This window comes from Rhinolophus sinicus, linkage group LG01 (assembly GCF_036562045.2).
Source record: "Rhinolophus sinicus isolate RSC01 linkage group LG01, ASM3656204v1, whole genome shotgun sequence".
Taxonomy (NCBI): Eukaryota; Metazoa; Chordata; class Mammalia; order Chiroptera; family Rhinolophidae; genus Rhinolophus; species Rhinolophus sinicus.
This window is the reverse complement of record NC_133751.1, coordinates 52,469,948-52,485,061: the sequence shown is the minus strand read 5'-3', so window position 1 is coordinate 52,485,061 and position 15,114 is coordinate 52,469,948. Positions and strand designations below refer to the sequence as shown.

At 34.4% G+C, this 15,114-nt stretch overlaps 1 protein-coding gene across 5 annotated transcripts in view; it reads right to left on the bottom strand.

Annotated features, from left to right (window-relative positions):
* The window catches only part of TP63 (tumor protein p63), a 221,884-nt gene that overhangs the window by 132,855 nt on the left and 73,915 nt on the right, over nt 1–15,114 (bottom strand). For all 5 annotated transcript variants that reach the window (XM_074329390.1, XM_019743157.2, XM_019743154.2 and 2 more), the window contains exons 2-3: nt 8,625–8,753; nt 7,646–7,778 (exon numbers count right to left, since the gene is read on the bottom strand). In XM_074329390.1, the coding sequence (XP_074185491.1) occupies nt 7,646–7,778; nt 8,625–8,753 (262 nt within the window). The remainder of the gene's footprint in view (nt 1–7,645; nt 7,779–8,624; nt 8,754–15,114) is intronic.

The window sequence follows — 15,114 nt, the reverse complement described above, 5'->3', positions numbered from 1 at the left end:
TAAGTGAAATAAGTCAGACAGAAAAGTCGAGAACCATATGATTTCACTGATATGTGGTATATAAACCAAAAACAACAAAAGAACAAGACAAACAAATGAAGAAACAAAAATTCATAGACACTGACAACAGTTTAGTGGTTACCAGAGGGTAAGGGGCGTGGGGAGTGGGAGATGAGGGTAAGGGGGATGAAATATATGGTGATGGAAGGAGAACTGACTCTGGGTGGTGAACACACAATGGGATTTATAGATGATGTAATACGGAATTATACACCTGAAATCTATGTAACTTTGCTAATAATTGCCATCCCAAAAAACTTTAATTGAAAAAAAAAAAGTAACCATCACAATTCTCTCAGGCCCATGACAGATATTATGTATATGCATACAAATGAGGAGAGAGAGGCTCATGGATTATCAAGTTCACACAGGTAAAATTGATAAAGGCAAAACAACCCATGTGTCTAACTACCAGTCTCACGCTGTAATTCTGATGTAAGTAATAAATCATAAGGCCCTATATTGAATAAGATAGTCATCAAAGTTAAGGAAAAAACAAAAACAATAACAAAAAAACACCACTGAACTCTAGTGATTTTCTGGAAGACCAGAAAAGGGGGAAGAGAAGATATGAGAGAAGTAGGGAACTTGCAAAGGATCAACAGAATACACAGGAGAAACAAAATGAGGGTGGTGATGGTGGTGTGGGGTGGTTCTGAAAGCCTGAAGAAGACCAAAGTAAGAAGAAAAGGGAAGAAAAATAGAGATGGCGTCTTTAAAGTGAGCTCTTGTATTGATGCAAGACTTAGAGTTGGGCAACATTGTGTCTGGAAACCAAGACACAGAAAGTAATTGTTCTTTGTATGACGTATCAGGAATCACATCCTTTCTACTTTTTAAGCCAGGCATCCAAGGAGGGAGATTTAGAATGTTTGGGTGATCCACACAGCAATGCTGTTAACCAGCCCCTTGCAGTCTGAGTGAAGTGATTTACTGAAAAATAATTTGCTCACAGATTATGACATATATATATATATATATATATATATATATATATATATATGTATGTATATACACATATATATAGTGAAATTTATCAGATAAAGATTTAAAACTATTAGCATATCAAAAACTACTGATGTAATTCTATAATACTTAAAATATATCTATAGGTGTGATTAAATTAAGTTATATGTGAATAAATGTAAATATACCAATTAATTGACAGAGAGTGCCAGAATGGATTAAAATAAAGGCAACTATATGTGGTGTAGAAGATATTTCAAATATAATGATAAAAATAAGTTGAAAGTAAAAGGATGGAGTAAAGATTTACCATGCAAACAGTAACCCCAAAAAAAGTAATATTAGTTATACTAACATAAGTAAAGACAAAATAGACTTTGTAGCAAAGTACATTATCATGGATAAAGAAATATTATATAATAATAGAAGGATCAATTCAACAAGATGTAACACCCTTAAACATGACGTACTGAAAAACAGAGCTTCAATGTACAGGAAACAAAAATCGACAGATTTGAAAACAGAGACAAATCCATAATTAGAGTTGAAGACTTCAACACTTCTTTCAGTAATCAATAGAAATAGTAGGCAGAAAAATAAGCAAGGGTATAGAAGAATTGCATAATATCATAAATCAATTAGAACTAATTGATATTTACAGAACATTCTACACAACAGAAACATATCACACAGTCTTCAAATGCGCATGGAACATCTCTGGATAAATCATATACTGACTCATGAAACAAACTAACAAATTTAAAACATTTGAAATCATACAAGGTATGTTTTCTGACCATAATGGAACTAAACTGGGAGTCGGTAATGGAAAGGCAACAGAAAATATCTAAACACTTGTAAATGAAACAGCATGCTTCTAAATACACATAGATCAAAGAGGACATCTCAGGGGTATTAGAAAATATTTTTAAATTAACAAAATGAAAATACAATGTATCAAAATTTATGAGATATAGCTAAAGCAGTGTTCAGTGGAAAACTTATAAAAGCAAATACTACTAATATTAGAAGAAATATCTCAAATCAATAATATAAACTTCAATTTAAGAAACTTGAAAAAGAACAGAAAGGAAATAAAAGAAGACCAGAAATAATGAAGTTGAAACCAGAAAAACAGTAGGAAAAAACAGTAAAATCAAAAAGTTGAGCTGGTTTTTTGAAAGATCAATAAAATTGATAAACCTCTAGCAAGACTGACAAAGATACAAGTTACCAATATCAGGAATGAAACAGGAGGGTATTACTGATCCCACAGACATTATAAGGATAATAAAGAAATACTCTAAACAATTCTACTTACATAAATTAAAAAACTTTGATGAAATTAACCAATTCCTCAAAAACCACAATTTATGAAAACTTACCTAAGATAAAACAGATCATCTAAGTAGTCCTATAACTAATAAAGAAACTGAATGCATAATTAAACGGTATCATAAAAAGAAATACTTGGACCCAGATGGTTTCACAAGCAAATGCTACCAAACGTTTAATAAGAAATATCAATTCTACATAATTTTCCCCGGGATATAAAAGACACTGCATACAAAGCACAAATACAGAAATCACACTGAAAATCATGAATAAAAGGTTGCCAAGATGAAAATAACACATCATAACTAATACCATCTTACAATGGTAGGAGGGCTTAATCCTTACTTGCTTTAAACTGTTAATTTCTTTCCTATCTAAGTCCAAAACTTTAGTCTACAGAATTAAATTTGGTCCTATCATCAGTTATTATGAATAATACTTCAATGAATCCTTCATTTCTGCGTGTGAAGAATGTCTATGTGCATGTATGTGTGTGTGTGTTTCTGCATGTGTGTATGTCTATATGCATGTATGTGTGTGTTTCTATGTATACTTGTTTTTTTTTTGTTGTTGTTGTTTTTTGTTTCTTTATAAATTTTATTGGGGAATATTGGGGGACAATGTGTTTCTCCAGGGCCCATCAACTCCAAATGGTTGTCCTTCAATCTAGTTGTGGAGGGCGCAGATCAGCTCCAAGTCCAGTAGCCGAGTGGCAACCGTCCTGCTCTAAACAACTGAGCCATCCGGCCGCCCCTCTGGCAGCTCAGCGGCAACTCATTGTCTTCAATCTAGTTGTGGAGGACACAGCTTACTGGCCCTCCATGTGGAAATTGAACCTGCAACCCTGTTGCTCAGAGCTCATGCTCTAACCACCTGAACCATCTGGCTGCCCCCATACACTTGTTTATAATTGAATCATTTTGTGGGGAAAGAATCCCTGAAGTGGCACTTATGAACCAAAGGATAAGTACCTTAAAGTTACATACATTAGAATGGGCAAGTTGTCCCCAAAATATATTGTTAATTTACACTCCCACCAGAAGTGAAAAGATTGACTATTTCGCAATAATCTCACCAGCACTGGATATTATCAATCATTTAAATCTTTGCTGACCAGATAGATAATAATCTCATTGCTTCAATGTATAGAGTTTTTAAAAATTATTATTATTAGAGAGGTTCAAGATTTTATATCTATTAAACACCTGTGAATTACTTATACTTTTTGCCAAAGGGTGGGGGGGTGGATTTAATCTTTTTTATTATTATTAATTTTCAAGTATTTAGTTTCTTAGGGCTATTAAACATTAGTCATGCATTGTAATTTTTAAAATTTACGTCTTTATGTAAATTTCTCCTTTGACAAAATTTTCAATCTTTTAAAACTATTGAGTTTTACATTATGTTTTTTTAATAAATTATTTTTATAACAGTTACCCTCAGTTGGACTACTTTTTCCTTTCCCTGTTTTAATCAATTTGACTCACATTTCAAGGCCTAAATAAAAAAACATTTCTGTAACATATTGCCAGTCTTTTGCATGCACAACAAACTGTTCCTTTAATGTGACTTTAAAATATATATACATCTGAGTAATTTTCATAAGTAATTTTATATACATTTGCCTTTCTGCTATATTATGGTCTTCTCAAGGCTCAACACTATGATTTGTTTATTTGTATCACAAAGAACTTAGCATACAGCAAGTGCTAAGGAAATGCTTGTGGTTAGATCTTGTATATAAACTTGAAATCTTATATGAATCTTGGGCCATATAAGGTACAGGACATTATGCTAGGTGCTGTGGCACAAGCCTTTCCAAATACTATACACATACTACCTGCTCTTTTGAAATGTAGAGCTGGAGACTCTTTGTTTATATATGGGATGCTACAATAAGAATTTACAAAAATAGATGGTTTTAGATAATTACTACTCAAATCACTAGGGAAAAACCCAGTTCAACTAAACAGGGCTTCCTTTAAATTATAAACAAATGCAAAAGTAAGAGTTATATAGTTTTCATCAATCATTCTAAGAGAACATTTAAGTGTTGCAATCATTATCCACCTCTTGAAGATATGACAGACATGCTTAGACAGTTTACAAATAATGCGAAGCTGAGATATAAAGCCCTATGTCAGACAACAGAATCAAAAGCCAAAAAGGGTCTTGCTAATCCAATGCAGCACATTCTTCAGTGACATTAAAATCCTTCTAATGGAGACAGCACACACATTCTCCACAATCCAAATTTCCTTTATTAATAATTAGAGCAAAACATGATCCCATTTCATGACTAGTTGCTAAGGTGATGGGTGCATCAAAAAATCAATAAAAATGGGATGACATTCTCGATTTCAAGATTTCTGTCTTTAATTATTTGACATGTCATTTCCTGTCCACAGATTCATATTTCTTGCATAGTAAACGGATGCTTGGCTGAGATCCCTTTTTTTTTTTCAATTATATTCAAGAGGAGTGGAATTTATGTGTAGAGTTTTGGAACTATTAGCTATTAACCTATACACAGAAAACGAAACATATGCTACCAAGTAGTGGAAGAAAAGAGCCTCACACCAGTTGCAGCAGCTGTCAGTTTAAAAGGACTAGGGATCTCAGAGGATCCTAGTTCTTAACTTTCCAAACTAAAACACTAATTGTAACAGTCTGAGAAAGTCCACCATTTGCCACTACTGTTCCAGAGAAGTATTGTTATCTAGTCCCATTTACGTGGCTTTCACACGTGGACATACATGAGGATGTTGGAATAGTTGTAAGGCAAAGGTAGACCCAGGGTCCATATAGAACTATAATTCATTATCAATGTTTCAGTTCTTTGGAGACCAAAATAAGGCAGCCACAGATAGGTAAGTTTTTATTTGTTTGTGTTTTGTTTTGTTTTTACTTGTATATTCCTTTCAATACAGTTGTTTCCAAATTACCTATTTTGTTCCCCCCACTGGGAAAATGCCTTTTCCTTTTGTTTCCTAGCTTTTGCTGAATCATTTTAATCCATCATTCCTTATGAATATTTCTACCTTGGGTCTTATTTCCTAGTTTCTTGTTATCCTCAATTTAATCAGGTAAACAATTTCAAGCTGAAAGATGCTAATAAGTGATGGTAAAATTCTGTTTCATCATTCCTAATTACCAATGGTTTCCTGTGTCTCTTCAGAGGAGGGAAAAGTGTAGAGACTCTCTATTATATGACTAACCCATGGAGGAAGAGTGGAGGTTTCTCCACACACCATCCGTAACATTCACACAAAAAGAAGTACTCAAGAAGAAACGGAGGTCAAGTTCCTCTCAAATGCAATACCTTGGAGGAGCAAAGTTCTTTTGGACAAGGGTGTTTGAAAGAGAACTTTTTGACTTCTTCGATAACTTGCAAGTCTCATTTTGTTTGACTTCAAAAATTACTGATGGCTTACTATGTGCCACTGTAACAAATACAGGACATGGCAAAATATGGCCCCTTTCCCCTTTAGAGAGAGAGAAAAAAACAACTATAATATTGTATAACAAATAATATGACTAAAAATATACTTAGGTTGCTTCAGAGTAATGGTCTCTAATTCACACTAGTGGAGAACAGTGATACGGAAAGATTTCCCAGTTAGGGTAGGACAAACTGGGTGCTGCGGGATGGGTAGAAATTGGCTAGAGAGCAGGAAGAAAAAAAAAGGATATCCTCAAGGAGAAAATCTCTAATAAAACAAAGAAGCAAGAAACAGCATGACACTAAAAAAAAAGAAAGAAAAACAACCCACATACTTCAGTATGTGGAAATATAATAATAGGAACTGTAAAAGGAAAGGCTTGATCCTCAGTTTTAAATTTTACAACCTCTGCTTGCATTTATGAGTCCAAGAATCATAACAGAAAATCCCTGGAGAGAATATAAAAAGATAGGTTTGCCTAAGCAGGTGCTACCCCTCAATTTAAGAGGTAATTTTATTTAGTGAATTAGGGATATTTCTAAGTCACTGTCAAATCAGAATTTATACATATTTATATTCAATTATAATACATTCCAAGGCCTTTAATGATGTGTCCCTTGGATTTATCTGTCAGGTTCCTTTCACTAGCTCAAGAATAATTGAGAACTGTATCCATATTAGAAGGAGTCAGTGAGAAATAATAATTTTCCCTTATCAGTATAGCAACAAAGCCTTAGTGTATTTACAAATTTACATCTTTCTATTTTGGGTTATTTCTTTTCCCCTTTCCCCACTTCACCTTCTCCCATTAATAGTACAATCCATATCAAAAAGCATATTGCAAAAATTCCAATAAAATCTTGTATTAGGCAAGAAAGGTAAGGCATACCAAACATATACTCAAGTTCTTTCATATGCACTATTCCTTGAAATAAAGTAAATTGCCCCCGCAAAGACAAAGCATTTCATAAAGCACTCTCTTTCATCACGTTAGCAGACATTCTATGAAACCCTATCTTTCTAGCTCTATTTTTCTTTCCATTTTTCTAGAAATATTTTTTTGTTTGTTTTTGCTTTTAATTTTTATAGAAAAAGCAGCAGAACTTGTGTGGTAAATGAATGATTTAAAAAAAAGTGAAAGAAAAGAAAACCCATCAGCATTATGGATTGCACAAATATAGGAAATTTCATCTAAACATCTCAGAAAAGTGTTTTACTTTCATTATCCCATTACACTCTTTAGCTGTCTGGGAGGTGTGTGGCATAAAAGTTCTCACAATTTTGTAGATGAGAAACCGAGGCCTAAGGTCATGAATGACTCAGTTGTAAAACCAAAGAAAGCCTGTTTTATGTATTAGTTATCTTCTTTCCTCTTATTCTATTATCAGGTACTTCAATCTGTGTGCTCGCATAGAATTTACTTTATCCTGTTTCATTAAAGAAGGACAGTTCATTAATGAAATGAAGAAGGAAAGAGAAATTTTGCCACAAAGGAAAGCACTTTGGATAGAATTCAGATCTAGATTCTGGTTCTGACTGTAAAGCCTTGGGCAGGTACCATCCCCTCTAAATCAAGACAGACATGAATAGCAATTCAGATAAATGATGTAGGAATTATTTCCAACCACCTTCCCCACCAGTGGAAACATATGCATTATGGAGAATTGAAGCAGACAGAATCCGCAAGCTCCTAATTTTCTCTCTGCTGACCACATTGACTCACTTTCAATGGCATTGCTCATTCAGAGACATCTGTCTTTTCATATGCCATAAAAAAGACAGGTGTAACAGAAATGTGGATAGCACGCTGACAGATTAAAGGGGAAGCCCATGTCACTCACCCACATGGGGTCACTCAGGTCCGAGTCCTGCATGCGGATACAGTCCATGCTAATCTCAATCTTGTTTGTTGTGCCATTTTCTGATGGTTCATCTACAAAGTTCAAGTCAATGGGCTGAACAGAACATATGGGCCTAAAATAAAGGAAAAACAAACAAAAAAGTGTGTTAGACATGGAAAGGGACTAAAACATACTCATCCAGTTGGTAACAAAGAGCTCTTTCTGTTTCAAAGTTGGCAAGGCTCATTGGTTGGAGTCAGAAACCCTATGATTGAATCCTGGTCCAACCACTTACCAGATGTGTAATCACAGGCAGTTCAAATCTAAGCCTTATTTGTAAAATAGGAATCATGAACCCTGCACTCATCAAGGAATTACTAGGTAGAACACAGGGAAGAACAAATGTATCCGGGATATTTTTATTAAACTGTCCTCGATGCTCTTATATTCATTCACTTTCCATTTAATTACTAATTTATTCAATCCAGATCTTAAGAAAAGAGATACTAATACTTCTCCTAGTGAGGCATAAATGACCAACAAACTTTACTGTGTTACTTTCTGATGGGGTGTTTGCACTGTAACAGTAAACAAGTCTTTAAGTCAAAGGAATAGATTTTGAGTATCAGGGAGTCATTGGGGAAGTTATTAGGGGTTGGGCAGGAGATCCTTCTGATCTTTCAATTACAACGCCTTGAAATAATATTGATCTTCTAATGTTGGAAAATGAATAAATCTCCACTGCATTTTGAACACAGAGATACCATTAGAGGAATAAAGTTTACCCAACAATAACTGGTTGTTACTGATTCTGGAAATATGCCATACTAATGCAATATTTTGACCACTCATATTTACTTATTTATACTAATTCAAGTATAACATACATACATATATATGTGTGTATATATATATATACATATATATGTGTGTATATATATATATATATATATATATATATAGCTTATTTGATACTTACTGTTCCAGAAAATCCCAGATATGCTGGAAAACCTCTGGACTGAGAAATTCACTTGTCTGTGTGCTCTGGGACATAGTGGACCGATAATAACTTTCTTTCCAAGAGAAATGAGCTGGGGTTTCTACAAACCTTAAAAGGACAAAAATAAAATTAAGATTATATTTTCTGTATTTATGATACAAAATACTTAAATTGAAACATATTTGATCAACAAGAAAAATCAAGTGAATCTTCAAAATCATACAGGTATATATGTAGTAGCAAATTTTACAAGTTGCACAACTGTGTTTCTTCAGGTAGTATCATGGATACCATTTTGCAATAAAATCAGACAATCATGTCTTCTATCAAAGCTTTTTTTAAACTAATAATGTTGTTACACTCTACACTTCTACTATTCAATCTAAGTTCTGCAGATTTCAAAAAGTAAATAAACATTCCCTCATTAAGTCTGACAGCAAGTCTGACCTATTATTAAACCCATTTTATAAATGTCTTCACTGATTATCTGCCCATTAAGCCTCCAGCAAGTAAAATAGTAAAATCAGAAAACAGAAGCAAGTTCAGAAACTTAAATTTCACCCTCAGCATAATCACCCCCCTCATAACTACCATGTTAGTATCATGCCCAGGGACAATAAACTCAAGTTTCTGGACCTAGACTTTTTTTTTTTTTTAATCACTAGTTACCTACCTTGATGTGTGTGTGGGTGGTTTTTAATTGGAGTATGGAATTCTAGTTAGACTAAAGGATAAGCAAACATCTGAGTGTGTTGCAAAATGAATCCTATTTCTGTTTTCTTTATTTGGTTGCTGGATCCTCAAGTTTGCCTTTATGTTAAAAAAATAGAAATAAAAATAACTTAGATCCTTATATACATAAAGGAAAACATCAGCGCTCTCAGGTCATGATTTTTCCAAATCTGTATTTTATCTACACAGAGCATCTTAGTATGTGGTTCACTGTGATTATCAGTAGACTAATTTTACCCCAGGATGAAATTAGCAAAGCTCTCAATCATTACTTTTATTGTTAAAAAGAGTTAAATAGTGTACTAGAACAGTTAATCATTTTAAATTTGCAAATGAATGCTCTGGTCTAGTTACATAACAGAAAATAATAGCATTCTTTGAATTTATTGTCCATGATTTCAAAGCTATATGGAGAAGCACTTTCATTTACTCGAGTCAAACATATATAGAGAATCTATTATTTGCCAGGAACTATAATGGGCACTCGTACTCTAGAAGGCCATGGTGCAGGAAAACAAACCTCTAATAAATGTAATAAGAGTGTGTATAACACTGTAAGAGAATACAGATGGAATCCATCATCTGATCTGATGGGTCAAAGAAAGCCTTAAATAAAGAGGAGAAATTAGCCAGGCCAGGTAAGGACTAAAATTATAAGTGAGCAGCTTATGGTATTAGCATAAACAAAATACTAAAATGGAAAATAACTTGATGTACGAGTATGTAAGCGACTGTGTTAGTTTCTTTGTTCCTCCATTCCTATCCCTGTCCTACCCCCTTTTCCTACTCATTCCAATCTTGACCCCAAGCTAGTCTTCACAATTCTCTCAATTACCCGGCACCCATGACCTATCCAGTGAAACAACAGTAATGATGCTTTTACCTATTCTTCTTCTTTTATCTATTCTTCTAGAGTGTAAACATTTGGGGAGGAGAATGCTGGGAGAATAAGTTGAAGAGTGAAGTAGAAACTTGAATGCTATGTTTGAAGCTCACATACTTCAATACTTCTACTAGTATCAAAGGTTATTTTTTGCAAGATATTTTTAAATGAACTTTTAAATTTTGAGATCAGTGTAGATTCACATGTGGTTGTAATAAATAATACAGAACAAGTCCATGTATCCTTTCCCCAGTTTCCCCCAATGGTAACATCTTACAAAACTACCACATAATACCACAACCAGGAGATTGATATTGATACACTCCACTGATCTTATTTAGAAATTCTTAGTTTTACTCGTAGCTGTCTGTGTGTCTGTGTGGGTGTTTTTGTATATATTTAGTTCTATACAATTTTTTTTTTAACACATATGTAGGTTAGTGTATCCACCTCTACAGCATGAAAGGATTTAAAGTATGAGATTGACACAAGCAGAATATGCTTTATGTTGATACTTCTGAAAGTTGTATAAAGGAAGGATTTACAGCAAATTAGTTTATGGGCAAAATGGTTATTTAGGAGGTTGTCGCACCAGTCCAGGTAAGACAGTAGGATGATAGCAGAAGTAGGGATGGAGAATATGGGTACAAATTCAATAATTAGTTAAAAAGCTAAATCAAATATTGTTTATGTTACTAATGAAGGGAGAAGGAAGAGTCAAGGATAAATTCAAGTTTCCAGCTTTCTTGAACTGAGTAGTTGATGACTCCCTTAACTAATCAGTAAATATGAATATAGTAGGAAGATCTGGCTTAAAGAGGGAGAAGAGATGATGAGTTCCATTTTAGCATGCTGAGTTTGAAGCACCTATGAGATATATAAAAAGGAAAGTGGACAGTTGAATAAACCTTAAACTTTAAGACAAAGAATGGGTCACAAGTTTAGAAGCAGAAATCCTTATCATAGGGTAAAAATGAATCCATAAGAGTGGATACAATGAACTATGCAGAGAATGTGCAGAAAGGAGAGGAGGAGCCCTATTTGGAGAATCTAAGAAGTAAGAAGTTTATGAAAAGACAATGAAAAGTTTATGGCATCTTACAAGCCAGTGGAAAAACATTTTTAAAAGAATCAACAGTATTGAACGTGACAGAAGGATCTCGGAAGATTAAGACCTGAAAAATATTTACTAGGATTGATCCAAGGAGATCACTGGATCCCTTGACAATAATACTTCCCATAAATTAATGAAAGCACAAGGAAAATTTCAGTGGTGTGAGGAGTAAATATGGGTGAAAGGAAAATGTTCTTTTGATATTATTGGATGAGAAAAACTTGAATTGTACTGAAAAAGATAAAGCAGAAAGGAAGTATAGAGAGAGAAATTTAAGATATTGGAAAGAAAGAGAATGGCATGAAGGAGCGTCCTAGAGGAGGCAAATAGGAAGGGGTAAAGGGTGTAAGTTGAAAGGATGTCCTTGAACGTAAGCCGCTAAACCCCTCATTCTGGGATGAAATAAAGGAAACAAATTAAGTGTGATATAAATGTGTTTACAGAAGACAGCCGGATGGCCTCAGTTTTCTTAATGAAGCAGTAGGCTGTTGAAAATGAGGGAATAAGGCATTGAATAGCTAGTTGGAGGGAAAAGATGAGGGTTTGTAAATGTGGGTGAATTTTCCATAATTCCAACTTGCACAGTTCTGTGATTCTCTCTGGTTTATACTACCTGAAAGTGGTACGAGAAAAACAGATAAAAGAACCATGACTACTGCTTCACTGGATAGGTCATGAGTGCCAGAGAATTGAGAGAATTGTGAAGACTAGCTTGGGGTAAGATTGGAATGAGTAGGAAAAGGAGCTAGGACAGGGATACGAATGGAGGAACAAAGAAACTAGATGTCTCTATGAGGTCAAAAAGTGCACATTTAGAGGGAACAAAGTGAGAAATTTAAGCTGGTGGAGATAGAAGTGCGAGTGGGCTACCAGAGTTTATGATGTCCCCGGTGTCCACATCTAAAAACAGAAAAAAAAATATATATATATATATAACTAGAAGAGCAACTGAAAATATACTACTTTTAAATTGAAAGCATAAATTAATTTTATTTATTTTCTTTTTGGAATCGGGGCAAATTTGTTTTGTATACTGCCAACTAGTGAGTGAAAAGAAACTGAAAATTAATGGATCTAATACTGAACTGAAAGTTACAGAGAATAATTCCATGGATAAGTCTTTTGGATATGTTTGATTTACATTAAACATTTTCTCCAGATAAAAGTGAAGTAGAAGAATGTGGGGAAATATAAGTAAAAGCAATTCCTAACCAGTGGCAAAAATGGAGGTTAACAAATGAACAAATCAAACCCCAAAATGCAAATAAACTCTCCATGAATTGTCATCTACATGGACTCACAAGTACATCCCGAATATTCGAAGACCTAAACACTATGATTGGTGTCCTGACAGCCAGGTGAGCACTAGAAGGTAAACACAGAACAGGAAGTAGAGTCTCATCAATAATGATATTCATTGTGAGAGAATCAATACCAAAAAAAAAACACTAAGTTTTTAAATTGACCAAAATTTAGATGTAGTTTCTAAACAGATTAGTAGTTAATGTGACCTAGATCTTAAATAAGAGAAAGTATGAGACTGATTCAAAAAGAAAGGGTTAGAGGGAAGGAAAGACACAGTGACTTTATCTAAAGCAGAAGAGAGAAAAATGCTGTTGGCTCCACAGTCATTTATATCTATTTCCGCACGGAAGTTCTGGTTTCTCTCTGTTCTTACGCTGCCATTCCTTTGTTTTATATTTTCGCTCTAGTTTTCCTCTTACTCCTAAAAGACCTTTCCTGTATTTCGGATGCTACCACTAATCAACTGCTAAGCCTTCGACAAGCCTCCCAGCTCCAGGAACTTGAGCTTCCTTGACTGTGACCTCTGCTCTACAACCTCTCAAAAGTCTCCCCAATTCTCAGTGCTTTCCTTCCCACAAAGTATACCATGGTCCCTTATTTGAAATATCGTCTTTTTTTTCAAACTGTCTGGATCCTTAGTTGGATCTCGTCCATGCTAATGTATCCTATTTTAGTCATATAACAATCAATCTACTGTAGAAGATTTTAACTAACTTGAGGGCAAAGTTCATTTCTCTCATCTGTGTGCTTCTTCCAGTTTGGTACCTCCTTGAAGTTACAGTAGAACATCAGTTTCGGAGTGAGACAGGCTTGGGTTCAAATCTTAGCTCTACTTTTGACATACTGTGAGGCCAAGGTCAAGTTACTTACCCTTTTTGTACATTAGTCTTTTCAACTATGCTTCCTGCATGGGGTGGTTGAGAGGCTTACTTGAAATGATGTGCTACACATTTTCTATACAGTGCCTGGTAGTCAATATTTGTATCTTGATACAAACTTGATACAAATTGGCTATATTTGTATCAAGTACATAATTTGTACACAGAACATACTTGCTAAGTTGAACTAATTAAATAGTGTATTTAATTAAGTTCTGTTAAAGATGTAAAAGTATCACACAAAAATAAAGTAATTATATTAAACCTGAATTATTTTTCATTTCTCTCCAGTTCAAACCATTCTCCCTCTATCTGTGCCCTTGGACCAAAGTAATGCCTCCATGATCTCTCACTTTTCTCTAGGTCACCTTTGCATCAGGCTTATTACATTAAATTGGTCAACTTCCCTCCTCAAGGACTCAAGCTTTAAGGGGGTTATATTACAAAGATGGAGGTGAGGTTTGAGATAGATCAGTGGTTTTCAAATTGTATTTCATGAAACCCTAAGTTTCCGATTGCTTCAGTGTGTTCACCACATGTAAAGAAATGGTTATTCTAGTTGGATTCCAGATGCCACCCCCACACACCCCTTCTTAACACCATGAAGTCTAGATTTTGCTTGTCTCAGGATTCTAAGCAATAGCTCATAGGAAGAAAGGGTTTAATTAAAAATCAATGATCTAGGTTAGAGGATCTTCAAAGTCTCTTCTATGCACACTCAGCTTCAATTCCCATTTTCAGAATAAATATGTAAAATATTGAGAGAAAGGAAGGAAAGAAATCAGCTGGTGCCATAGGGACAGGAAGAGTGAGATAAATCCTACCTACCTTCCAACGCTTTGCCTTTGGGTGAATCTCAGTATCAGTTACTCATAGAACAATCACTCTGTTCAAATGGTTTTGTCAAACCAGTCACACCCAATGATAGAAAGCCTGAAGTCAATTCTTTTTTCTTTCAGCTTGTTTTTCTTAGATTAACTATCCTAAACTCTTTGTATTAACTCAGGGAAAAAAGAAAAGGAAAAGAACCTTATCCTTTGTAGAAATGACCTGAAAATACAAAGGGGTGTCTGCTAACCGTCTGTATTCCCTCTTGCTCTTCCTCTTCTGCCCAAAGTCATCACTCAAACTTGTCTTACATCTAAGTTCTTTCAGTGCTCCTGAAAAATTTCTAAATCTCTAAAATTTCAATTCAAAACAACCTTAATTTTATAGGTGGATTTTAAAATTAATAGATCTCAGAGATCACTGAGCTCAATTTTTCTTACTGAGAAGATGAAAAAGCTAAAATCTAAAAAGAGCCAGTTCACTCCAGCTATATTGTATTCAACATAGGTCCTTACCCACAGCCGCGTACAAACAAATTTTTGCATTAGACACTAATTGTCATCACGAATTCCCCAACTCGTGGCCTCTTATAGCAGTTTCCAGACTTACCATTTTCTGTTTAAAACCGCCTTACTCCCTTTTAGAACATCCAAACTTAAAGTTATAAAACTAGAAATATATTTGATTCTATACAAAATACCCGAATTCACTTAACAAAATAAAACAGTA